A 27,103-nucleotide genomic window follows, 5' to 3' on the forward strand; every position below is an offset into this window, starting at 1 on the left:
ATTTCACCACATCTCAGACAGCTACAGGATAAATGTCATCATCTGATCTAGTTGCTCTAGACTTTCTTTATGGATAAAACGGAGAAGAATGAACACACTTTGACTGTTATTCATCTGACATATTTTAGAAGCCTGCTTTAGGATAATGCAAGTTGCACCAAGAGAGTGTTTCTTTGTCATAGAGAAGGGTGGCCCAAATATCTACATTTGAGCAAATGAATCTCAGCATGGGTGTCTGAACACAAAAGAAATGGAAAAACATTGTGTTTTCCTCTGGCAAGGAAATCTATAATCTTGAATCTATATAGCAAGGGAGTCCATAGGAAGAATGATGTCCATATTCTTCACTATAAAATTTTCTTCACGTTTATGAGATTGCCCGTGTATCATACAAAATACAGATGCAGTGATCTTTGAAAAGGCTGTTTAAAAATGTGTGTGTCTAAAAAAATCACAGAAATTAATAGCTGAAATGGGATTGCAGTGAAGGAGAATGGAGTATGACTCTGACAGAAATGGAATTACTATTTTCTGCTGTGCAGAATTGTGAACCTGGCAGATATTGGACTTGCAGCTGTAGAGGTTAAGAATTGTTTGTCTGATTGCTTCTCCTACCTTACAGTTTGGCTTAATTAAATCCAAGATGGACTTATCTTAGTCCTATTTAATTTTATTAAATTAAACTGACTTCTTAAAATAGACTTGCTGATCTTAACTTTTTCTTTATTGAAAGCATCTCATTTTAATAAATTTCTCACAGTTGTTTTTGATGTCACTTTTAAATTTCTGTGTAAATGTAGTAATGTTGTAACTAAATTGGATAATGTTAAGGGAAGGTTATTCATACTGCCCCATGAAGGTGTTTGTCCTTTTGCACAACTTGTATGCAGGGTGTGGGAAGACCTTCATCTTGATCTCAATGCCTAAGTGGAGCACTTAAACATGAATGGTGTGAAGAACTGCTAAATTTTCCAATAATTTAGAGTGTAACTAGCCTGTGCAGTTCTTATGCACTTCCAGACACCAGAGCCAGTAATCCATGAAGAGCTGGTATTGATTGTGTGAGGGAATGCATCCTGCCTAATACTGAGCAATGTACTTCACAGATTCAATATGGCATCCAGCTCTAATGTGTCTTATTTTACTCTGAGAATTCAAAAATAAAAAGTACAAATTCAATTTGTTCAGAAGTTGGAGCCCATCCCCTCCCAAGAGCCTAACAGGGAAGACAGAATTGTTTTTGTCTGCAAATAGAGTACCTTTGGAATTGCCATGTGTACCATCCCAGCCATGTGACAGAAAAAACAAGGCTTCTGGTGAGGACAACTTTATGTGGGTTGTAGAGGATAGATAAACTGGAATTTATTAATCTGGAATTATTTTTCATGGAGCAGGGCAAGGGAGCTCTTAAAACTTCAGAAATCCCTTGTAAATCTTGAATCACAACAGGGTGCTGATAATTTCATGTACTTGTAGTTCTTAATGAAGTACGTTCACAAGACTGAAGGTGAGTGAATCCTCAGCTGAAACTGCAGGCTTCTATAAACCACAGCCCTCAGAATCTAAGAAATGAGAAGTCTGATTCTGGGTTTAAACTTTATCCAGAAAATGTTTCATAGGAGATGACCTCAGCTATTTTGAGGAAGCACTCAAGTGTGCTTTTCCTTTTGCTGTGCCTGTCGCTGCCTGCACCTGTGATTGCCTGGCAGGCCCTCATGCCCTTTTTGCTCTGAAGAACTCATGGCAGAAATTTAGTATAGCTGCAATATATCACAGCTTGTGTATCACATTTTCTCACTGACACTTTTCTTCATCTTTCTGAAAGGGAAACTTCAGATGTGCAGTGTCTTTACTCATTTAATGCTTTTTTGCTGTCTAGCATAAAACAATGAGTTACTGATTTTACTGGAAATAAACATGCAGTAGCTCCTGCACTTTAAAATAGAAGCAGAAATAGAAAATCATTATTTGTGCTTTCAGAGTGCAATCTATCAGAGATCTGTTCTAAAATGTCATGCCCTAATTTAAATATGTATGAGCTCCTCTGTTCTGTTCAGATGCACATCTGTAGTTGCTTAAATTTTTAGAAATTTTTAAAAATTAAGCAAATTGTATACAATGGGCAACAATTTCTATGAAATGGTTAGGTATTTGAGGTATCTACAGCTTTTAAGGTGTTAAAGTATTACAGTTCAGAAAACTTAAAAATAAGCTTCCACCAAAAAGAGAGAACAGGCTTATCTGCTGCTGTCACACAGGATTATTATTATTATTAATATTATTATAAATAGATTCTGTGTTCAGAAAAAATTATTATTATTTACTGTGATTTTTCAGTCTTGCAAAAATATCATATCCAATCATATTTCTTGTTAGACTCCAAATTTCTGTTTGAACTATGGTTTATATGTTTTTATTCTTTGTAAAACTGACATTTGCTGGTTACATTGCCCTCTTTTAATCCATTTGTATATTTAGAAGAGCAGCTACTGGTCAGGGAAAACTTTAGTCCTTCTTTTTCACTTGTCTCAGGGTGGCCTGGGAGTCCAATGCCTCCTACAAAGTTTTGCCTATTTCTGCCTCTGTGGGACTGGATAGCTGAATTCTGAAAACAGGCACATAATGAAGATGCCATTGGGCATACTTCAAAAAGGAGGAATGCTGGGAAGGAGAAAAAGAGCTATAGGGGTTATTTACCATTTGGATTTTCCAGTTGCCACTTCTCCCTTCTCTGAAGGGAGGTGAGGAGTGCTTCATGGTTTCCTCTCTGTGGACAATGTTGGGCTTGTTTCTCTACCTCCACCTATGAGAAGGAGAAAGGTGAACTTCGTATAGAGGACCAAAAATCCATGTTTCATAACTATACTGTAACCTAAATGTGAAAAGAGAACTAGTCCTTAATAAATCTTTGTAGTGGTCAGGAGAGTTTGGAGGTGCAGTGCATAACAGACAATCAGTGGTGGAGCTGTGGGAGCACTTTTGGGGAGAGAGCAATGGTGCTTAACATGTGCTTATTTTGGTAAGAGAAATATCTTCTCTCAGAGGACATGCTGTCCATGTGGGAATCTTTTAGCAATTGGGATTTTTAATGCTGGGATCACAAAGAACAGTGATTGCTAACACTGTGTGTGAAAGAAGTGGTGCCTGAAACTAATAGGCAGGGAGCACTTTCAGGAGGTATAAGAAACAGAGGAGTAACTGGGGGAAGAGGACTTGTGTGAAGGAACAGGAAGGAAAGAGAGGCATTTATCTGTACTTTGTAGCTCACACTCCTTTCTAAGGACAATTCCATTAAGGATGGAATGTGTTCAGGACACTCAAGTAGCAAAACAGATAGAGAAGTAATTTTTAGATAGAAATACTAGAAAATGGAAGAGGTGATTACTTTCAAATGCTTATTTCTGTGGTGTCTGATGTCTGTTCTTGTTTCAGGAGATGATGCTTTTATAATAAAACTTCCTATCACTTAAAGCTAGAACTGCAGATCATTTTATATTTGACCAGTCTTCAAACAGATTACAGTCCTCATCAGATACCCTCTGGTTTTCTTGTTTCTCTCTCTTTTGTTAATGACTAGTGACTAGATTATCTGGTCTAATTATTTTTTGGACCAAGAGAAAAATATTTTGTTGTTCTGAGAAGCAAACTCTTGTGTTTAGTGTCAGAGTTAGAAATAAGGAAAATAATTAGGCAGAAATTGCCAGCTCTTCCTTCTTTTTCAAAAGCCTTTTTTTTTGTTCAGCTGGTGTTCTTTTCTATAAATGAAAAAAGTCCATCTTTATTGTTGGCAGCTCTGCACTCCTGGAGGCTTGACTGGGAACTTGTTCTCAAAAGAGATGTTTGAAAGGATGTTACTCCATAGAAAGCTGTATCTCTCATAGCTGTTATGACCATGCTCTTAGACTCAATTTAAAAAATCAGTATAACTTTTAATCATGTCAATTATTTTCATAATTCCAACTCCAAGGCAGCCTTGTGTTTGTAACTGGCCTAATCATATTGCATGGCCATGACTTTGAAGGTGTTTTCCAAGGGAGAGAAACAACTTACCTGGAGAAAGCTTATTAGGCTGGAAGGCAGTGTTCCCAGTGACAACCTCTCCTTGCTGTTTTGCAGCCCCTGCTTGGTGGCCTGTTTGGAAACAGCCTCCATAGCTTGAACTAGAGCATTTAGGAAAGGACAGGACTTCTTTCATATGTGGAAATCTGATCAAGAGCAGTAGAAGTGTAAAATGCCAAGCTAGTCATATCTTTCTTTGTTCTTATGTCAGCCAATCCCTAAAATGCCTCATCTAAAGAACAGAGAAAACGTCTCATTGAAACCTGTGACTTAAATCTTTCCCAGAGCCAGGCATCCTGCCCAGATCCCTCCATCCTAAACTCTCATAGAAAAAGGATAAAGACCATGAATTCAGAGAGGACTGGGGATTATTGGTCCAACAGACTGTCTCTATTCTCTACCTGGATATGAAGCCACTGTTGACTTAACTCTATGCACTAGAGTGAAGGTTGGAACCCCCAACCTTGCCCTGCTTTATGCTGCTAATTAAATGCCAGAAGGCAACAGTAACTCAAAAAGCTGCACTAGACAGAGAAAGATTAATCCCGTCTGAGTGAACACTTTAGTCATTCATCCATCAGTCTTGCTATGTGCAAATTGAGCCCTAAGTCTTTGGCCTTGCTGCATAGTTGTTTTCCTTCTTTCACTTACAAATCTCTCTCAATTCCCATGCTACTGAGATTTTAGTTGCTAAGCTTACAACATGTTAGAAAAACACTCTGAATGATACTTGGGCTAGTGAGAAAAGAGAATTTAAAACACTTTTTCTGGTTTGGTACCTCCTTAAATGGAAGATTTCACAGATGTCATTATTAGTATTTTATAGTCTAAATTTATTTTTTTAGATCAGTCAATGAGCAGCACTTGATCCATGAAGGCATTTTAAAGAGATTGTTTCAGGTTAACCAGCTGTGTTCAGAACTACATATAGTCCCACAAAAATTAGTAGAGGTTACATTGGCAGTAGGAGATTCAGTGTCCATCTGCTGCAAAGCTGGCAGAGGGCTGGGCAGCTTCGTTCACTGTGTTGATAAAATTTCTGTGGTATGAGCAGGTTTGTCCTAACATTCACCTTATCCCTTCTGGTGGCAAACTCAGCCCTGCACAAAATTATTTCCAGGTGATCATTTTGTTCAGAGAACTGATTGTAAGGGAAGTTTATGTTCAGAATGCAGTGGGGTCAGGCTGCCCTCCTTGTAAGGCCCTAGAGGAAGGTAGGGCAGCTGAGAACAACCTTGATTAAATCTTGATTTAATCATCCCTGCAATCCACAGAGGTCTGCTGTTTCATGAAGCAGATGGAAAGACAAAACTGCAAATTGAATGTGAAACTGAGTGCTGATTCTCACTGTAAATTTTTTCTGAATTTATGGCAAATGGGGAGCAGTGGAATAAGAAAATGATGCAATTCTAAGCATTACAGATGGGCTTTTCAGTGGAGGTGCTTCTGTGATTCCTGGTGAGCATCTCTTGGTTACAAAGTGCTTGGTAAGATTTTAACACACTTTCTCTGTTCCTCTGCAGACCTCTACCCCTGCTGAAGACTGATCTTTTTAGAACTGAATTTAAAATATTCCTGCAAGACTTTGCACTTAAAAAACTCTCTTATTCAAAGTAGCAGGGCATTTTATAAGGAGAGAGCGGTAATGAACTGCAGTGTATTACAAGCCCAAGTTTTAAAGGTATTTTAGTTCTGTAGCAATGGAAATGGAAGAACTAGATGCTTTTGGAAATCCCACAAGATGCTTAACTGTGTCTGTAGATGCTTTAATGCATTTGTTCCAAGTGGTTTGCCTAAGGTTCAGTTAGTCACCGCTAGAGAGCTGAAATGGGAAACTTTCTCCTTACTGCTGTAGCCATTAATCTTTTCTTTTCTTTATGAGAAAGTGATAGGAAAATGTAGCTGTTTGTAGCATCCAATGGAGTAGGGGAGAAATAGTAATGATTTAAATGGTAATTCAGCTTTTCTTCTGAGTTGTACACTTCTCCTGGAACCTCATGTTTATAACTGTAATGGATGAAGCTAAACTCCCACTGTTTGTCTCTATAATCACCATGTGGTTAAGCAAAATTACTTGCTAAATTCTTTCTACAGTGTGCTTAAGGGAAGTCTTAGGTAGCAGGTCTTTGAAAGAATTTGATCTCCTCAATGCATTTTGATAGTACAAAAAGGCTATTAATTTTTTTCTTCTGGTTGATCATAGTTCTTGTTGCAAACTTAATATCTGAGTGTTTAATGTTTCCAAGTCTGCATTCATTTTTCTCTATATAATCTCATTTGCTTACAAAACAGGGTGAGTATGAATTCCAGATGAAATGGAGTTTTTGTGTTTAGAGAAAACAGCCATACAGTTTCTACAAGTAGCTTTTAACAGTTAAATCCTTTAACCCTGTTTTTTCATCATTACTGCATATTGTCATTTTACTGGTTTTCTCATTATATGCATTTGTTTCCATTATCCAGGATGCTGAGAAACTGGATGGTGAAGAGCATGCCTGGAAAGAAGTCAAAGATGCTATAAATGAAGTGAGATACCCAAAATCAAAAGAAGGTATCCTTTCAGTGACAGGCTATAGTCTGCCATTCAGTTGTGAAAAGATCCCATTAGTATGCAGTTCATCTCTTCAGATTAGTTTCCTAACATTTACATTCTTTTTATTGTAATGTTTTTGAATTCATTTGATGTGTAAAATGTGTAAAATTCTTAATTGTATTAATAATGGAGTCTCTCATTACTTGGAATGGAGCTGCTTCATGGCAGGGATAGTAACTACCAAGGACATGAAGGGTTATTTTGGCTCCTATTTGGATTTCTGCTATCACAGCCCACTATTTTGTATAAATCCACTTCTAAATGAAAGAAGGCTTAATTTGGGCAAAGTTAAATTCTTTGTTCCATTACTCTCAGTGTGAATGTTTACAGGTTCTCATTCTTTGCACAGCAATGACAATAACAAGGAAATAATCACAGACAGGTTCACAGCAGACATTATAGCATCATTATAATAAGATATAATAATATATAATAATAATTGGTAATTAAGCAAATTGAATGAAATGATCTTGCACTAATAAACAGAACTGGAGTCTAATGGCTGTCATGTAGATATTCCATCCAATTAAAGAAATTAGTGAACAGCAGCAACCAAGAAAAGATGAGCAGAAGAGAGGTGGAGATTTTTCCTAGACTACTATGGGTTTATTCATCTCTTTCTTATCTTGGTCTATTTAGTGGAATTTCCCTGACTGGGAATTTGGCCTCTTGTGGCAAGATTCCTTACCACTTTCAGAAACACGGGCTTTCTCTCAAACTAGAAAGAATTTAATCTTCCAGTACTCCTTTTTGGCAGCACGAAAAACAAGTTTGCATAGTGATATTCCAGGCTGGAAACAAGTGATCACAATTTATACAGTAACAAAAACCCCAATGCATTACATTGAGTTTGTTTCTTTCTAATCCAGAGAGATTAATTTTTTTAGCAAAGGGGAAATTAAATGATTGTTTTAATTCACATAGTTTCTAGTTTGTTTTAAATTCCTCTGTAGTCACTGGATTGAAACAGAACTGAAATAGTTCTTCAGGGCCCACATTTCAACCTGCATGTTAAATTATAGATATGCAACCCAAAGGTGCAACAGTTCTTAAACTATGCAGTCATACCAGAATACTGGTCCTATTTAATGTTCCTGTATTAAATTGCAGGAGAAATTGCATTAATGTATTTTGCAAGTGTCTTTAATTAAGATTACTGATTTAACTGATAGTTAAAAATTAATCAAACACATGGTAATAAAGACATCAGGACTGGCTGGAAAAATCTATTCTTGTTGTCTGTTCAGTTTCTGTTCTCAGTCATGCACTATTTGAAACGTGTCATCTTTCCTTCCACTGCACCACAATAGCAGTGTGAACCGACATGCAGTGGCAAGTGCAGTATTGAAGAGGGAACTTGACTTTTGTTCATTTGCCAATAATGATTAGAAAATCTTCCTGGCAGACTGAGGCACATAGTTATTAGCTCCTGCAAATATCATTTTTTTAAACTAATTAAACCAACACTTTCTGCAGTTGAGAAAGTTGGTGACTCTCACACTCGGACCTGCTGACTGTAACTGATGTGGTGTTGAAATGCTAAACTTACAGTTAGAGCTGCTTGGGGCAGTCCTCCTCTCCCCGTGGGCTGATGCAGGACATGCAGCTCTTTGGTACTGTTGCAGCTGATGGCAGATATTCTAGTTTGCAATTTTACTTGCCTGAAAATTTGGTCCCAAGAGGTTTTGTTGTATAGCACATCTACTATCAGATGCTGGTGAGTGCACAAAGAGAAGTAAAAGCAGACATACTGTGCATCAGCTAAAATGGTAATCTTTCAAGAATGTCAGTGGTTTGCACTTTCTACAAAAATTGTATCAAGTGGAAATAACATCCCTCATTCTTGTGGTTTTTGTCCTTAATCAGTTGTAAAGAATACATGGATGTTTGCCAAAGATATAAAGGTTAAGGTGCAATTTTATAATAACACATTCCTTTCCTTATATGGCTCTTTCAATCCAAGGGCATGAGAGCAATTCACAAATAATTAGTTTAGCCTTGTAACAACCATGCTATAAATCCTGGCCCATGTTGGTCACATTGTTAAATTTAAGTATGTAAATATTCCCATGTTCAAGATGGACTAATTACTTCATCACAGATTTATCATTGTACACTTTAAATTCATTGCTGGATTAGTGTGAATAGTACTTGCAATAATTTGTGAAGATAACTGCTGGACTTCCTTGAGCTCATTCTGTGGAAAGGGCTATAATACAATCAATGTTATCACTTCTCTTGCTGCAAGTCTAATTTTTTCTTTATTTAATTTCTTCTTATTTGTGTGAGTAGTATCTTTTTGGTGTTAAGACTGCTTGTATTCTGGGACTCCCATGGGTACAATCACAGGTCGTAATACTCATTTGAAAACTGCAAGTTTTGGGGTTCAGATAAGGTGTGGTCAGAGAGAAAAGAATCCAGTCCTCAGAGAAGTCAAATCAGTGTAGATTGTAATAGAAAAAGTGATTTGTGCTAAGGAATATCCAAATCAAGTGAGTGCAAGGTTATCTTTCCTCACAATAGGAGGAGGTTGGTATTCCCACCTCACAAAAAACCTTCTTGTAGCATTGGAGGTGAAAATCTCCTTTACTGCTAAGATCATTAGTACTGAACTACAGTCAGACATCAAAACTGTGATTCTTTTCTTTCTCATGCATGAAACGTGCAGCTGTTCATGAAAAGAAAAATCACAATGCTCTCCATGAATGTTTCAAGGAGAAAATTAATTCATGTCAAGAAAAGGTTCTAATTTCATGAGAATTCTAAAAAAAAATAATAAATATGAAGCACAAAAGAGTGAGTCATTATATAGATATATATATTATTATTTTTTAAAATTCTTTTTTTAGCTGCTGGGACTTTTTAAAAGACACTTCCATGGACTCTTGCCCTTGGCTTTAATAACTGGAGTATCTTAAGTAAATAATGTTTCAGTACCTAAATAAAAGTTATTTGAATTTTTGTAATGTATTAAAATATCTTTGCAATTTTTCATCTTTCTTTTACCATTTATTGCTAAAATACTGCCTTCTATAGAGATTGTTTTGCTACATGTAAACAAAGCACAGTTACCTAAGCTGCCACTTCAGCTTTTAAGTATGTTTTCAAGAATTGTAGCAGAGTCTGGAATGATGACAGCTTTTCTATTTTAATGCTTTGAAGCTCTTACTCCTTGCTAAACAGCATTTAGAAGTTGTATTTCCATCTGATTAAATAAATTTCTTTAACTAAGGCCAATAACAGAGTGGAAGCATGTTCTGGCAAGGTGCCAGAATCTCTTGAGGAGCCACAAGGGTCATCTCCCAGATACAAATATCTACCAGCTGAAAATGCTTGACTGTGCCATGGATGCCTGTATTAACCTTGAATCCTGGGAAGAAGCATTGTATTATGGCAGCAGGACTCTGGAACCATACAGGTAAGGGATGTAATTGGTTCAGCTGGTTCCAAAGATAGGGGAGAGCTGCTTGTCTCATTAAAAGTGAAGACTGTGCTTCACCTAGATACTTCTTACTGGTTTTATTTCTTGTGTGTATCTTGCATTGCTTTCTAGGTTAGTGAATGAGGCAGGATGCTCATTCTGCTTTCACAGTCAGGCTGAAAGCAAATAAAAGGATAACAGGAACTATAATAATAATAACTTATTATTATCTCCTTGCTTTTTCATGTGTTCAGATGCTGCCCCATCCCTGATCAGAATCTGACTTTCTGTTTCAGGCTCCATTGACATGAGCATATCAGTGTTTTATGCTGAGACAGGGCAAAAGTGAGGGACAGGTGGCTGGTTGAAATAATGTGTATTCTCTGTATACTCTATACATAGATTTTACAGAAAGAATAAAAAAAGTCTTGAAAAATGAAATTTCAGCTGGAAATTAAAAAGCTCCTGGTCTTTATTCTGGAGAGAGATCAAGGTGGTGAAGTACTTGCTTTTCTTCTCTCCTGATCAGTACTTGTTCCTGTGCTATGTGCTGGGAGAGTTTCTGAGGCTGATGGTCTTTTGTTGATAAGGATAGTCTAGGAGTTCATACATAATGTGATAACATTGAAATTGATTGGAGCCTGGAGTTGTAATGCAGCTTTGGTTATCTAATACAGAAAGGGCAGGTGCTTCTGCTTTGGTCAGTGTGCTAAAAGCTTTAGAAGACTCACATCTTTGGGTTCTGAATAGTTGCATTGTTTGTAACTAAATGTAAGCCTGTGCTGAGTGTCCAGGTACAATGTCATTCACACATGAATTTTCATCCTCAGGAAGGTATTTTTTCCAGCATCCATTTCTTCTCTGCTGGTGCACCATGTGATGTTTCAATACACTGTGTGATGCTGACAAGCATGAGGGGTGTGCTAGAGCTGAACAATATGCTCTGCTGTGAATATGAACATTTCAGATGTTACATATTTCCCTTAATCAAATGGAGATGCCATCAGCATTGAGCATTTTGCTGAGGAAATCCCACATGGCAGCCTGTTTCTGAATAAAACTCAGGGCTTCACTTGAGGAACATAGTGTTTCAGAGCTTTCACTAAAAAGTGATCACTGATAAACCTGCATAGGCTGTGGTGCATCACATCTGTGGAGTAGCTCTGTGTTCATAATGACTATTCATTTTCACAGAGGAGGACATGAGAGCCTAAAAATTTTCACATTTCTTCAGGGTGAAATTCATGTTGTGCATGTCCCACTTAACCTTTTACACAGGGCTTATGTAGCACTGCAGCAGTACATGCTTCCTGCCAGTGTTCTACCTTGTGACACACTTCAGATGAGCAGAGTATTCTGCATCTTTACATGTTCCCCTATTAAATAAAAAAACCAAACCTCAGTTGTTTTGGGTTGGTTTTTTTTATAATTGTAAATTCAGTTCTCCACAACTGAAAACTGAGCATTTATTTTCTGCAGACATTTCTGAGAGCAGAGATTACAGTGAGACCAAGTGCAGTCTTAGCAGATAATTTAATAAAGCTTTCTCTGTTTTGCTTGCTGAAGTGTGCCATAGTTTTCAAGCTGTTTCATGCAGCAGTTTGGAGATGAAGGATTTGACTGTGCATCCAATTAGCATCTCTTAAGGTAATAATTATTTACATGAGATACTTGACCTTTTTTGCACCTTGGAGAGCTTATTGTTATTCTCTCCTCACCCAAAAGCATTATTTAAGAGAGATTTTCAGTTATTTCTTTTTCTTTTTACCTTCAAGTCATCACTACAAGGTTTGACACACCTGAAACAAAGTCCTTAGTTTCTCATTACAACAAATTGTGCCCTAAGCAGCAGGAGAGCAAATCCTAGGAAATCCTTTGGGATACATTGAATTTCTCCTGTTGAATCAATCTACTGCTTGGCTGCTCCTGCAGTTCCATTATCGCTACCTATTTTCCTTTCCTCAGCTCTGGAAAAAGTATTCATACAGATCTCCACAGGGAATCACCTGAGAATTCATGCAGTCCATATAAATAGGAAATCATTGTTACAACTTTAAAGGCTCTGGAGACTTGGTCAGAACCAGTTTTAATTTCAGGTAATGTGTTTATTGTGCATTTTCCATTTTTTTTAGCAGCAGGATTAATTTTCAGTGCTGTGTGACACATTGTATCATAATGTATGTTTTCATTATGATGCTTGCTGACTTTTTCAGAATCATCCACTTCATGTAAGTGACAGAGATAGATTGTAATACATAAAACTGATTTGTCATGCTGGATACCAAGCCCAGTGTTTTAGGTAGCAATAATAACCTATAAGGAGCATTGTTCAGGACCCCTGATATGGTTTAGCAAAAAGAAAGGAAGAGGTAGTGTCTGCCAAGACGAAAAGCTGCCTTCTCCTTTTGTGCTGAACTGTAGCCATCCATTTTTTGTGAAAACCTACAACATGTACTTTCACTGAATAGCCTAAGCCAAGTGTATCTACATGGCTTTCCTAGAAAATGCCACATTAATAGCCTGTCTGTCCAAGAGCCTTAACCAAAGCTAAGACATTTGCCTAAGTGAAAGCTGCCCCATGTCATAGTCAGCACTCAGCAGCTTGCAAAAATAAACTTCCTTTCAAAAATCCTCATGAGCCTTAACCACAGAATAACAGAGTATCAGCAAGAGGTGTTACATGGGTTTGTCATGTCTCAGTTAGCACATTCACACTCTGCTCTGACTGCTGCTCGTGAAGGATCAGATTCAGAGATACTGAGAAAGAGAAAGACAGATTTCCCTTAGGTTACCTTAGAGGAAGGACCCAGCATTTAGCCCTTAAATTACTGACAAGGCACATATGTTCTGGGGATTAGGTTTGGGGTATATTGTCCCCTTGTCTCAAGTATTCAGTGCTTTACACTGCTGCCAGAGAGTGGAAAAATGCATCTGTTATAAAACTCAGCTAGATGTCCTCAGCTATTGTGACAAGGGTAAGAGGAGGAAAAGAAGTAACTATGTGACACCACAGGCCTGCTGGGCTTGCCTGCTGGATAACACCATGTCACCTCTTTGGGCTCATGGCACATGAGGTTGGTGAGATTCTGATACAGAGACAACAAAAATGTTCATCGATTTCTGCTCTGCCCTTCATATAATCCCCTGCTGAATTTCAAGCTAATGTAGAAATCCCACTGCTTTTCAGATGGGTTGTTTTAATTGAAAACCCTTCATCTCCAGTGCTGCAGCATTAGAAGTAACTGGAGGGTTCAATATAACAAGAGAAAATTCCTTCTTTTCATCCCCTGCAGAAGTGCTGTGCAGAAGTGCTGCTCTGGCTCCTCACCCAGCAGCCTTGCACGTCCTTCCCCCTCCAGCCCCCTCCCCTGAGTCAGCACAAATGCAGGGCTTGTGCAATGTGCCTGCTCTGCTTCTGCACTGGGAGGGAGCTGGGTAGGTGCAAGCACCCCGTATTTGTGTTATCTCTGCATCATTTGTCTGCCCTTCTACCTCCTCCTATTCTCCATCCCTTCCAGTAATATTTTGTAGTACCCCATTACTTCACCTTTTGTCAGTGACTGAGTTCATTTAGGGAACAGGGAAGGCAATCGCAGTGAGTGCAATTTTGGATTGTTCTGCAAAGGGCTGGGTTTAAGAGCAGTGGCTGGTGTGTTCTTGTCTTTTTCTGGGAACATGGTTGAATTTTCATCGGGTTAATGAAATACCAGCCAGGAATTTTTGATTTAGAATTCTAATTCAATATATATGATGGTCTATATTTTCTAAGTATGTGAACTTCAATCAAAAGGCAGATTAAAAATTGGTGGTTGCTATAGTATCCTTTTCTTGAATCATGATCTTGTAAAAAAGCCAAAAGAAGCTATAGAACTTAACATTATTGGAACAAACTCTAAACCTATTTTCTCTTCTTCAAGAAGGATTTCCAATAAAGAGTCTGACTTTCTTTTGGTCTGATTTCCCCCCCTTTTTGAATGAATTTAGAAAAAATATCCTTTTTTTTACAGCTATGTGTTTCGCAATACACATGTGATATATGAAATGACTGGAAATCATTCTTTTTTATCAAGTATCTTTGGTTCTTTAGTGAGCTCAACCGACTTCTGTGTACTGGCTAGTTCTGAGGCACTTGAATTGAATTTGTGTTTACATTGAAAGCTAGAGATCCGAAAAATATCCCCAGAACTGCACTGCAGTGATAACCAGGGCCACTGGGGGATGCTCCTGCTTAAGGGTTACAGCCCGGATCCGTCGCCAGTCGGCACCCTGGTTATGGAGGGTCCCCCGGGGCTTCGAGCGTGGCTGCCGGGTTTCTGAACCTAGAGACAGCACTAATTCCGTGACCAAAGTTCAATGTCTTAATCATAAACCATCAGTTGTAAACATAAATCTTACCTCTGGGATCACCCGAGAGGGAGAGAAAAATGTCAAGGTGGAGAAAGCAATTCAAAGAAATAATGAAACAAAGAACAGAAAGAACTAAATCTTCCTTATTCACTTTGCTGGGGGTTTTAGAAAATGCCCATGGCATTTAATGTTTAGAGCAAAATGTGTCAAAAGAAGAGGAAAACCCAGTATAAATAAGAGAGTGTATTGTCTCTGGTTAATAATAGGTAATTCTTCCAAAAGACAGATGTTTGTGGCAATATTTACACCATTTTTGGGTTCAGTGTACCTATTTTGTTCATACACAGGGATAATGCTTGTCACTGGGCTGATATGTTTGAGAATCCATTAAAACACTTCAGCAGACCACTTATGTCTTCAATTTCTCCCGACTTCCTGCCCTCCACTCCCAACAACCTTCTCCAAAAAATGAAAAAGAGAGGTTTTACACCTGAAGTCTGGTGCCTAAGTTACCTATGACCTGATCAATCCCTTTCCCATGTAGGAAATGGATTTTCTGTTTTGCTGGTTGCTTGCTGTGTATGTCTGCAGAGCATCATCACCTTCAATTCTTTGGTTCTTTCCTAGTTTTGTTTTTCTTGTATGTTTCCATAACAACCCTGAGTTGTCCCCCAAAGTGATGCTGACCTGCATGATCCTCAATGACTTCCATAAACTCACACTTCCATAAGTGCTCCCCCTTCTACCTTTCTTTGTTTTCACATATTGTGCATATGGGAAAAAATTCTTACTATTCTCTCTAGTCATGCCAGCTGTTTTTTTGGTGTAATGTTGATGTCACTGGCTTGTCCAATAGACTATCACACATGAGTAGAAGCTCAGCAACAGCAGTGTTAATTTGCAGTGCCTTGTTCAGTGTATACCACATTTTTTAGGCTAAGATATCCTTAAATAACTTCATTGCTGCAAGATATTTGGATCAGTGTATGTCCAGCAGCTCTGTATTTGTATACTGGTGCCTGCTATTTTCAGTTCTAGCTTCTAGTTTCAGGTTTTGTTTCTAGTTTCATCTTTCATTCATGTCAAGAGCTATTTGAATTTGAATTTTATAGAAAGTGATCTCCAAGTGATGTTAGTGAACTAAATCACTAAGTTTCCCAGAGTTGCATATTTCTCTGACACAACTGCAAGTGTTGATTTCTTAATTTCTCACATAGCATTTCCAGGTGTTCTTCGATTTCACAGCTCTTGAAAACTCTGTGTTCTTTGCAATGATAACTTCATCTGCAGGGATTTCTTTTGGTTTTTTGGTTTTTTTTTACTGTAGGATCACTTTCAGATTAAGATGTTAGACCATTCAGAGAGGTTCATGCTTTATCTTGAATAAGGATTTTGGTCCCAGTCTGTCTGCCTACCAGGGCCAAAAGATTCAGTTTGCTTTTGGTATTTCTTGGTTTGTTTGTTTTTGGTTTTTTTTTTTTTACTTAACCACTAATAGCTGGTATTTTTGTCTTGTAATCAGGGGATCCTTTCTTGGTGTTTTATATGTGCATGCTTGCAATTTACAAAGTAAGGACTTATGCAGCCATTACCTGAGCTCTTTTCATTAGTCTGGTTGCTATTACACGCTAGTTAAAGAACACATTTAAAAACCAGAAGTGAGTATATGCATGAGCAGATATTACAAAGACTTGTGTGCCGTGAAAAAAAAAAAAGTGCAACACAGTTATTCTATTGAAAAAAATTTGAGAACAATTTTGGGGAATTCACTGTATGGATTTTGTAAAATGTGTCTGTATGGATTTTGCTAAGAAGAAAATGGTGGAATTGATGGCATACAGATTCTAAACAAAGGTTTGGTTAGAACCAAACCTTAAATGGAGTTGGGAAGTGATTTCAAGTGAGCAATTAACAGTTAAAAAATAGAGACATATGAAACATCTATGGCATTTTGGATTCCTTTGACAGTAACTGAACATTGCTTTGCAAAAGCTACTTTAGAGGTAGAAATCATGGTGAAAGGGAGAAAAAAAGGAGGAGAATCACTTAAAAAGACAGATAAATTACAACTCTATCTCTGATGAAAGAGAAAAAAGGAGAGGGCATGAAGGAAACAGAACCAGAGAAGCTGTAAGGAACAAGGCATTCTCTGAGGAGAGAATTAGGAAAAGTCTGATTTAGTCATAAATTACCCATTTCTTTGTTAGAATAAATTGCCAATTTGAGTTGAGGAAGCAGAGAGAGGAGACTTGGCAATACTTCCAAGGTGGAAATCAATTAAGAGTTTCTTGAGGTACAGATGCGAACAGAAGTGAAAAAGTAAAATTGTGGTATTTAAGCAAGAAAACAGAGATAATAGAGATAAAGGCTAAAAAAGATGAAAAGGCAGTATTTTTCCCTATTGGAAAACCAGAGGAGTTACTGAAAAGGAAAACCATAGTCATGAGGAAGAGAAGAGGAAAGGAACAGTGGATAAGGAGAGCAAAGAAATTGAAGAATTTAGTTTGTTTAAAGGGTAAATCAATGTGAATGTCCAGGGAGAGTGAGAGATGGAAAGATGGTGCTTTGAAGAGGGGTGTGCTGAGCCTGAAAATCAAAGGAGGTATTGTCAAACAAGAACCATGACAATGAATTACTAAGTTCCTACTGAGATGATCCATGCAGCAGGGGATGCAAAGAATGAAGATCACAGAGGTTCTGTAGTAAAATAGGTGATGCTGAGTAAAGCTGGAATTTCACAGACTCATATTTATAGGAAAAGGAAGAAAAAAAGAAGAGTATGCAGATGGGAGGAAAATGTAAGTTACTGCAGTGAGCAAATCCTAGAGACCACAAAGTTAGTGATGTGATGGTAGACGACAAGTTCACCGGATCTTGAATTTGCCAGTTTTTGAGTAAAAGGGCTAAAATGTTGTGGAAGATGTAATTAGGAATGCTTTACTTGGATATACCTGAAAACCAAGAATATGTTACCTTTGTTAACAGGTTCATGCATACTCCTGTCCACCATACCAAATCCCTATGAACTGTATTTCACTTGACCTGGTAAAGGTCTGTTAATCAATTTTCCTTAACCCCATAAAACTAGAAAATCCAGTCCTTCTATACAAAGAACCTTGGAGGTATCAAACTTAATTCTAAATTATCTAATCTGGTATGAGAACCAACACAGCCACATTAGGCAAGCACTCTGCCGTATATATAATTAGCAGTAGAATTGTGCCACAGGGAAATGCTGAGAATACCAACTACTATGGAAACACTACTTGTGCTACCTCATAAATACAGCAGTTTATGGCCTTCAGAAATTTAGTCAATGCCTAATCTTTCTAATATTGGCTTATGCAATTTCAAGTGAAAGAGTTGATGTTGTATTGACCTTCTGATCAACTGTGAAACCCTTCTGCATGTATTCCCTTGGCTGCCACAAAAGGTGCTTCATTTCCACTCTGGTTTTCTATTAGAAATTCTATCTGCTTTAGGGCAGAATCCCAACTACTGTTTGCTAGTATCCAGCCCTGAGACACTTTTTAGCCTTCAGATAAACCAGTTCCATGGTTAAGGAGGTAATTCAGTGCTTCTTCTCTTCCCCTGAGTATACTGGAACTTCTTTTCTAGGGTACAGTTTGTCACTTTATCATCAGGGAAGACACAGAAGCCTGAATCAGCTTTATTTATGTGACTTTGAAGATGAAAGTAGGAAGAAAGAAACAAAAAGCAAATGATTTTGGGTAGAGAGCAGAATAAAGATGGTAACTGATTACAAATGCTGGAAGGCTAAAATACAGGCAGGCTATAGTGCTGCTAAGGAAAAGAGTTCACAGAAACAGAAAGTGTCTGCCCAAAGGGCCATGAAAACTGATGAATGTGAGAGCAAGAGAAATATATCAAAAAGGAAAGAATCACCCTCAGAAAATAGTGCAAGCCCACTGATTAATAATAAAAAATACATATTTTAAAACCAAAATAAAGTCATCTTTCAGGAATGCAATGCACAAATGCCCAGTGAAGGAAGAGCGTGGGCCTATGATATAGGCAACCAAAGAACGATGACAAGAAGCCTGGAAATATCAAAATTAGGGTGAAAAGGCCTTTCTTTTAACTCTTCCCTATCACCGCAAAATATCAAAAAGGGAGAGGGCAAAGCAAATGGCTACTTGCCACACTCTCCTAAGTTGCAAACACTTTCCTAAGAGGAAAATCAGCTTTCTCTAGCCATGCAGTGTGCTCTTGGAGGATACGGCTGATGGGCTGCCAGAAGTAAAGATCAAGTTCTGGAATCAAAGTGTTTTCATTGCAGCAACATCATGAATTCATTTACATCTTAATTCAGGTATGTTGAATGATGCACACCAAGGATACATTGTTCTTTTAAGGCTGGCCAGCCTTTCAGAAACCTTCTGAAAACTGGCAAAAGTGACAGCCAACAAGTGGAAGCGTTCTGAACCAGCTCTTTCTGCTTGAATCACTGTGGATGAAATAGAAAAGAGAAAGAGAAAAGAAAATATTTTCATGCAATAGTGTGCTTGGCAGACTTTGAAAAATTGAATTAGATCCTACTTTGCTGTGAAACAAAAGTCTCAGTATATACAGTCATAAAAAGGAAAAATATTTAGGAGATTAATTTTCTCAGCATAGGGCTAATTTGCAAGATTTACCAAAGCATTTTGTGAAGTACTTTGCTTTAGACACTGGCACAAATTACATGTTGTAAACATGTTAATGTAAATATGACTGGAGACCTTGCTTAAGAAGAATGGAAAATTGCTGCATGTTGTAGTTTGAGATGTTCTGAAACACAGACATTGTGTCTTCTGAAATGCAACTTCTCAAATCTTACAAAAAAATCACAGAGTAACTTATGACCAGGAGAATGCCCTACTAATTAGTTGCATGGTCTCATGGCCATAGCTAAAGATAAGTTATCTTAGGTATTTGTCTCAGTACTGTACCAGCATAAGGTCTCTTATTTTTCAACGGATTTCAAAATGCCTAACCAAGTTGGGTAATATTACTTCTACCAATTCAACATCTCAGAATTTTGAGATGAAAAACAGGTTTGCATGCTTACAGTAAGATAAAATCCTGAATGCATACTCAAGCTTTATCTGTTGCTACCTGTCTGGATGCAGTTCATCTGTGTATTGTGTAAGTTTGCAGTTCAAGCCAGCTCTTCCAATGCTGCATGTTTATCAAGAGATGCTATTAAATTGTGTTAGGTTGCTTGCGCCAACAGAGAAAAAAAACAGAGGTGGAGGGGGTGGGAAGTGTGGGTGGCAAGGTCTTTTCCATGTGAGAGAGCATCAACATTAATCTGTGACACAAAAGTATATTGACTTAACTAAAATTGTTAATTTTATTAAATACCCCGTGCTTTCAACCCCCTGACTTGCTCTGAGAGCAGCACTGTCCCAGGGAAGTATTCCTGACTTCTGATGCCTTGAGGAGAACAAGAAGGTCCAGTGTTTAAACTATGATGTGCTAAACTATGTCCATCAAAGAGCAACCAACTCCAGATATTGCAGTGGAACAGGACTTTTCCCATCTTGTTTGCAGTGGTGAGGACTATCACTGTTCTTGATCTTTGCATCAGAAAAATCCCAGGGTAGAGCATTGACTGCATCCAGTGACACTAAAAAAACTCACAGGAAGTTGCACTCAGACCCTGCTAAGCTAAAAAAGAGAAGAGTGACAAAAGTCTCTCATAAATTGAAAGGACACATCATGGAAATCAGGGCTGGCTTGTGGATGCCAATCTCACCACAGCACTCAGCAACATACAATTCACTAAAGAAAGCATTGCACTGGGAGTCAATCTCCTCTCCCAGATAACATATGGCAGGATGAGAGGAGCTGGGCACAAGGTGAAACAGGGGAGGCTTAGATTGGATATTGGGAAAAATTTCATGACTGAAAGGGTGCTCAGGCATTGGAATAGACTGCCCAGGGAAGTTGTGGAATCACCATCTCTGGTGAAGTAGTCAAAAGCTGTGTGGATGTGGCACTTGTGGATATGGTTTATTGGTGAATTCCATAGTGCTTGGTTAACAGCTGGACTCAGTGATCTTAGAGTTCTTTTCCAACCTGTATGATTCAAAGTTTCACTGTTGGTGATAACAGTGTGGTGTACATGGTGAGGGATCAATCTGTCTAGAGAGTGAATTACTGAGCTTTCTTCTATGAAATCTATTTCAGTGGTCAGAACTGGATAAATATTTACCAAATTGAATATGGAAAAAATTTACTTACAGTTTTCCTGCTATTCACCCCAAAAAGCTATCCCTTCCCTTTTGTGTCCTGTATTTAATCATCAAACAAGATAAAGTTCTTGACTGCTCTGAACTGATAGAACTTGGTTTACATCAAGTAAGGATGCAAAGGCTTTTCCACAAAACTTCACCTTTCTCCCAAGCACAAATGGAGACATTCATTGTGTATGTTCATGTTTGCATATACTCAGATGTGTTCCTGTTGCTGTCATGGCTTCCTAACCAGGTAAATCCACAATCAACTGGGCATCTTTAGAAAGCTGTGTTGTATTTTACTTCAGGTTTTCAGTTAATACTGTCTTTGATATATTAATTCCTGTCTTTGCAGTCCTTTTACCAAGATTTCTTCGTAATGGATTCAAGCAAATATACGCATGGTTAAGCCAGACAAGTTGTGTTCTAGTAAACAGGACGTTCCTTTGGCCCTTTCTGCACGCTCCTCAGGTGGCTCATCCCTGGCTCTCAGGGCTACCCTTTGGCAAATTTCTGCTTACTTTTGTTTAACTGAGGTTGACAAAGGTAATTTGATTTCCAGGGCCTTGGCAGTGGTAGTGACAGCGATGGCTTAAATAGAGATACCTTAGCCTGTTCCTGAAACAGAGTTAGTGTGTTGTATTCCAGGCCATAACACTACCCCAGCTTGTGATTAAGTGCTTAGTGAGTTCCATTTCCTTATAAGAACATGTGTAAGAACCCAAGAATGTATGCCACAAGTGAACTAAGCATTAATCTGTCAGCAGCTTAAGTGTGTTTGGGATAGTGCAATGGAAATATGTGGTATAGTGACACAGTGTTTGTTCTCTGGGAAGCACTTAAGAGCAGATGGAACCTGTAAAATGGATTGATTTGTGAAAGTGTGCAGCTTCTATCAGATTTGCTTGATGCTTACTTCTTTTAACCCAAATAAACACAGGCCACATATGTTTGAATTTTCAGTAAGGTGCTGGTAGCTACATGTGGGGAACCTAACATTAATAAGTGCACAGAAACTCTTAATGAAGGGACTTCTGTTTTAAAGGCATGTTTCTCTCCTAAAATAATGAGATTAGTAAAAATTAGCATATAATTGAGGATATATCCTAAGGAACTGAAAAGAAAGATTAAGGTTCTACAACAACATAAAGAATACAATGCTGAAGTCTCATTTCAGTTAAACGGAAAATTAAGTCGGTAGCAGGTATGTCTTAAAATTCTGGTATAAATCAATAACATCTATAAAAATGAGGTACTGTTGCATGGAAATTACATAAAAATCTGTAACATTTTTTAATTAAATGTTAAGTATCCTGCAGATCTGTTGAAGGACACTGTAAAACTGTGTGGACAACGGTTGCAAGTTGAATTCCAGTAGGGTATGTATGTAAGGAAGACATTACATTTGCATCCTTAGAGATGACTTTCTAGTCCTTTCTGGTCTCTTCCACCCGCTTGCCTGAAAAATAATAAATCTTACATCTAGAATCTTACATTTGTGCAATGCTTCACCACTACTTTAAGGACATTGAGTTGTGTGCCACTGAGGCAACAACAATTCAGTTTTTCTGTTTCAGAATTTAGATGAAACTGAACCTTGGCATGGAATTTGCAGACAGCCTACATTGGCATTTATCTAATTGTTTTATACTGAACTAAATCAGTTTAATAAGTGAACCAAAAGAAAGGCTAGATTTTCATTTTTGGAAGCAAGCATATCAATGCATCTGCCAAAATTAAAAAGAGTATGTGGATTTCTGCCATCTTGCCTTCTGTGTAGTGCAGAATTTCTGTACCTGTAGCACAGATCTTGTTTCAGCTGATTGCGAGAAATTTGCCTGGGGTGAACAGAGTAAGAAATAATATTAAAAATGTATCTCTGGAAATATAATTCTACTCTTGTGCATTGTGTGTGCTGCAGTCTTCAGTTAACTTTAAAACTACATTTTATGTGTTCTTCAGGGTACAGTATATAATATTCTATTAAGCTATTTTGCATGTGATGTTGTTAGGACACATCCTTAGCATGATTTTGAAAGGCTCAATAAATGTCATACCTCTTCCTAAGGGAATCTTGACTATGCAAAATATGGCAAAATGTGTATAGCTGCACAGAAAAACACAAACCCAAACCCTCAGTTGTTGCCACAGCAATATAGTGTCATGAGTATTCTTTCTACCCAGAGCACTGGAAAGCAGAATGGCAAGGTCCAGGGACATCCCATAAAAGAAACATTGTCATACACTATCCCAGTAAGAGCTTGGTCTTTCAGCAACCAGTTAGAAATAAAAGACATTTCAGTGCCAGTGAGGCTTCTCTGATTGTGTTATCTGTGTGTGTACCTTTGCTCATTAGTGCTACCTAGCAACTTGCATAAAGACAGAGATGTCAAGTGGATGAGGTTCCTACGAGTCAGGAGAAGATAAGAGGCCACATATAGAGTGCCTATAAAGAGAGAAGCTGTTTAAGCTCATGTTTGAATGTATTAGTAGACACCAAAATATCCACATAACAAAAAGCAGTTTTTAATGTCCTGGTGCAGGGGAAAAAGCTCCACACCTATCTTAGCATAAAACAACCACAAATCACAAGGAGTTTGGTAAATTTAGGTGCTCCTACAACTAGTTGAAAGCTGTGATTCTGCTCTTCTCCTCAGTGGCACAGCTATAGGCAGAAGCTAAACCCCTGTCACCCTTATTGAGGAAAGGGAGAAAGTACGAATGACATGAAAGAGCCATAAAGAGCAGCCAGTACATTTCTTTATTCTGATGCCCATATTTCTCTTAGAAATTATGCCATCAGAACTCAACATCTGCATTTAACACACATAGTGCTCTGTGATATTGCATCTCAATGAATGCATTAGATTAACAGAATTTACACAGTATCAGTGAAAACATTTGTTTTCCTGCCTGCTTTTTGCGCTATGGAATTGTGGATTTGGTATGTTTTAATTAGTTTTGTCTTATTTTTAATGTACGGAGAAAAAAATACTATGGTAAAAATGGGTAAAAATTTAAAACCAAGGAAAATCTTAAATTGTGTCTGCTGTTTCAGTGTTACTTGAAGATCACATGGAAGAAAAAGTCATTGCATACACAGCAGTTCTTCCATTATGTGGAAGAAAATGTCGTTGCATACACAGCAGTTCTTAGTACACTGCCTGGACGAGGTTGAGAAGTTTTGTTGAGTCTGCATTCTTTTATATATCAAAGTCAACACAATCATTGGCAATGTTTTTGGGAAAAGTTCAAGGCCATCAGGGGGAATACTTGGCATTGTTGTACTTATTGGCAACGTTCTCTTGGCTTCCTTAAGGCTTGAATTTCATCTCTTGTGCTTGGTTCTAGATCAGTCAGCTGTAGATGGCTTATGGATGAGTCATAGGGAATGTCCCCAGTATTTTCAGAGTTGTCACATCTCACATGCCAAGTAGGAAACTTCGTCTTCTGACCTGTCCTTTGTTCTCCCCACCCCTGGTAGAGTGGCTGTTGCTTCTCTTCTCTGTATCTGTCACATCTGACAAAAAAGATCCCTGGGAAAAGTCAGCTGGAAAAATCTATCTCTGGCTAATTGGTTATTCAGGAGCAATGCTGCAACAGGTCTCTTACATGTCTGGAAGTGCCATCAGTTACATGCTCATGCACTTGTCCTCCTATGCATGAATCTCGTGTGGTTGGTTCCTGCTGTATGTTACTCTTCCTCTGATCTCTATGGGAATGGTCACTTGCATAAATTCAAGACCTGACTCCTTTCACAAACATAATTTTAAATTACCTAACTTCTCTGTAAGTGAGCTACACTTACAGCTTTTGATCACTGCAGGAGTTTTTGTTACAATATGTTGACAGATGTTTCTATTTCTCCCTGGGTTGAATGAATCTGTTCTTTAATTTTAGCATAGCTGCATTTTGCATTTTTACTTTATTCTCAATAGTTGAATATACCTGTTTTTCACAGCCTGATGGAGATAAAAAAGTATTTTATCATGTAACCCAGAAAAATGGTTACTTAGCAGAGAAATTTTTGTGAGCCATCATTATAACACTCTTCACTGTGTAATGCACCTTTTTATGCTAAGCAAAAAGATTTTGGATAATTAAAAAAAAAAGAACTCCACATTATCAAGCTTTCTTTTTTTAGTCATGAACCTGTAACTTAACATCAGAGACAAAATATACTGAATGAGTTCATGGAAATAAAAATTGAATTTATAATTAAAAAATTGGAAGCTTCTAACTACAATGCTTTCCTTTTGAAAAGCACACTGTGCAGTGTAAGAGTTTGTCACAAACTATGACAGTCCTTAATAAGCTGGTATTTGTGTACTTAACATTTCTCAGAAACCTTTTTTTTTTACATGGGGATTATATTGGGCCAGAAGCATCCTAAGATTGTGTATCCATTGGTGTGAAGATGGATACTTGCATGACTGCCACCTTCTTCTTTACTTTGTCACAGCTCTTGTGTTTCAGTGACTTCAATACAGTGACTTTATTTCAAAATATTTTTTAAAAACAGACAGAGGTTGGTGGATCAGGGGGACCAGAGGTAATTATACTATTTAACTTGGAGTATTAGAAAAATGAGGCCAGTATGTCCTTAGTAAGAATAAATCCAGCCTCTGACTGATGTGTAATATGTTTTTATGTTGTTTGTGGAAGTGTTGTGGATGGCTCATTTCAGTCTGAAGGAGCAAGCCCTGATATCTCTACTGCTTTGTTTTTAATAGCTGCCACCATTGCTCCTTCTCTAGTGTGACAATATCTCCAGTTGTGTACATTGTCTGCCTTGTGTCACTGCATGTTGCCCTGTTTCATCCCCAGTGCCAATCTCTGCTTGCCCTTTGTCCAAGCTATCACTGACCTTTAAGTTTCTGCTGATACAAATCATACCAGACCAGAGTCAAGAGATACTTATGTAAGATACATCCAACCTTCTGTGTCTAATAAGAATACTACTTTATTTCATAAAAAAGAATTAATAGACATACTTTAAAAAATGTTGCCTGGTTTATTCTCCTCTTCAAGACAGCTTGCTAACAACAATCTCTCAGGAGATCTGTTTTTCTTCTTTACATGTAAATGTTTGCCTTTTGTAAGCCAGAGATTTTCCTGAAGTGCTATCCATAATGTAGAAGGATACAGAAGAGTTGGCTGAAGACATGTGCAATGAGCATATTGGAAATTTGCATTTTGTGGACTCCTCAGAACACAGGACTTCAGAAACCAGTTTAGTATGCTCCTTGTAGCCTTTCATGCTTGTTAATGCAGAAGTACTTCATGATAGCTGTGATCAACACCAGGGCAGGTTCTGCCTGTAAAAAGCTCCTGGCATGTTAGCTCCAAAGGAAAAAAATACCACCATGCCAGTGCTCAGCCACTGAGTTGTTCACTGGCCTCCAGAGCTGAGGGAGCTATTTTTCCATTAGATTTTTGCCTCTGACTGACTGACTTTTATGCTGGTTCACTGAATGATAGCTATAGTGCAGTGTTCATGCAGTACCTGTTACCCATCAGAGAATTTACTGGAACTCTCTAGAATTTTAGATGGGCATAATGAAATTTATAGTGCAGAAACCAGAGTTTCAGGAGCAGAGAATTTATAGCATTTCTCCTGCGTGCATTCCATCATATCCATCTCAGGGCAAAGCTCACACTGTGTTCTTTACCTTGGGGAATGTACTGCTGGTATTGTTATCTTCTGTTATCTTGGTGGTTTAGATTACCAGAAGATCTTTGAGATTTCTACTTCAGTGCCAAATTTAACTAAAATTGACCAATGGATTCAGAAATTACTAGAGAAGACCAGGCAGACAGATGATGGCCCCATAAATCTTGTTATCAAGCTGAAAAAGGGATTTTTTTCCTTGGCTGTCACAGAAGATAAAGCCAGCAGGTCAGGGAAGGACAGGCTTCCAGTAAGATGGAGTGTGACCCTGACATCAGTTCTTTCCAGCCTGAGACAGTCTGAGTCTGTGTGCATGGGTGACAGGTCACCAATTCCTACATGATCGAGGCATTATCCAGGAACTGTGACAAGAAGGAGTTCTAATGAGGGATTTGTTGAAATCTAACAAAGCAGTTTTATGGATATGTGTAGGAAGTATTCCTTCTAGGTAGGAAGGGCAGCTTGGGCTGCAGAAGGGAAACCCTATTAGTGTGGCTGAGCAATGACAACTGAAGATCTCAGTTTGTTAGGTACCCTTGCACTGATTAGGTAGCTTTAGCTAGTCAGTCTGTCGACTGCAGTGGAGCATCAACTTCTACTTTCAAAGGCAATTTTGGCACCTGCCAAATCTCTAAGTTACTTTCTTTTCCATATGACCTTGGTCTCACATAACACCAAACACTGTCTTCCTATTTGCCCACGTTCCTGCCCATCTTAGGACACCTTCCCAGCATAGGCACATATTTTCTTTTCCAAATGCCATCCATTTT

At 38.1% G+C, this 27,103-nt stretch overlaps 1 protein-coding gene across 6 annotated transcripts in view; it reads left to right on the plus strand.

The window, feature by feature from the left end:
• The window catches only part of SMYD3 (SET and MYND domain containing 3), a 379,752-nt gene that overhangs the window by 324,513 nt on the left and 28,136 nt on the right, over positions 1 to 27,103 (plus strand). For all 6 annotated transcript variants that reach the window (XM_054629904.2, XM_077175748.1, XM_077175747.1 and 3 more), the window contains 2 exons: positions 6,523 to 6,610; positions 9,896 to 10,070. In XM_054629904.2, coding sequence (XP_054485879.2) covers positions 6,523 to 6,610; positions 9,896 to 10,070 — 263 coding nt within the window. The remainder of the gene's footprint in view (positions 1 to 6,522; positions 6,611 to 9,895; positions 10,071 to 27,103) is intronic.

The sequence above is a fragment of the Agelaius phoeniceus genome, chromosome 3, assembly GCF_051311805.1.
Source record: "Agelaius phoeniceus isolate bAgePho1 chromosome 3, bAgePho1.hap1, whole genome shotgun sequence".
Classification (NCBI taxonomy): domain Eukaryota; kingdom Metazoa; phylum Chordata; class Aves; order Passeriformes; family Icteridae; genus Agelaius; species Agelaius phoeniceus.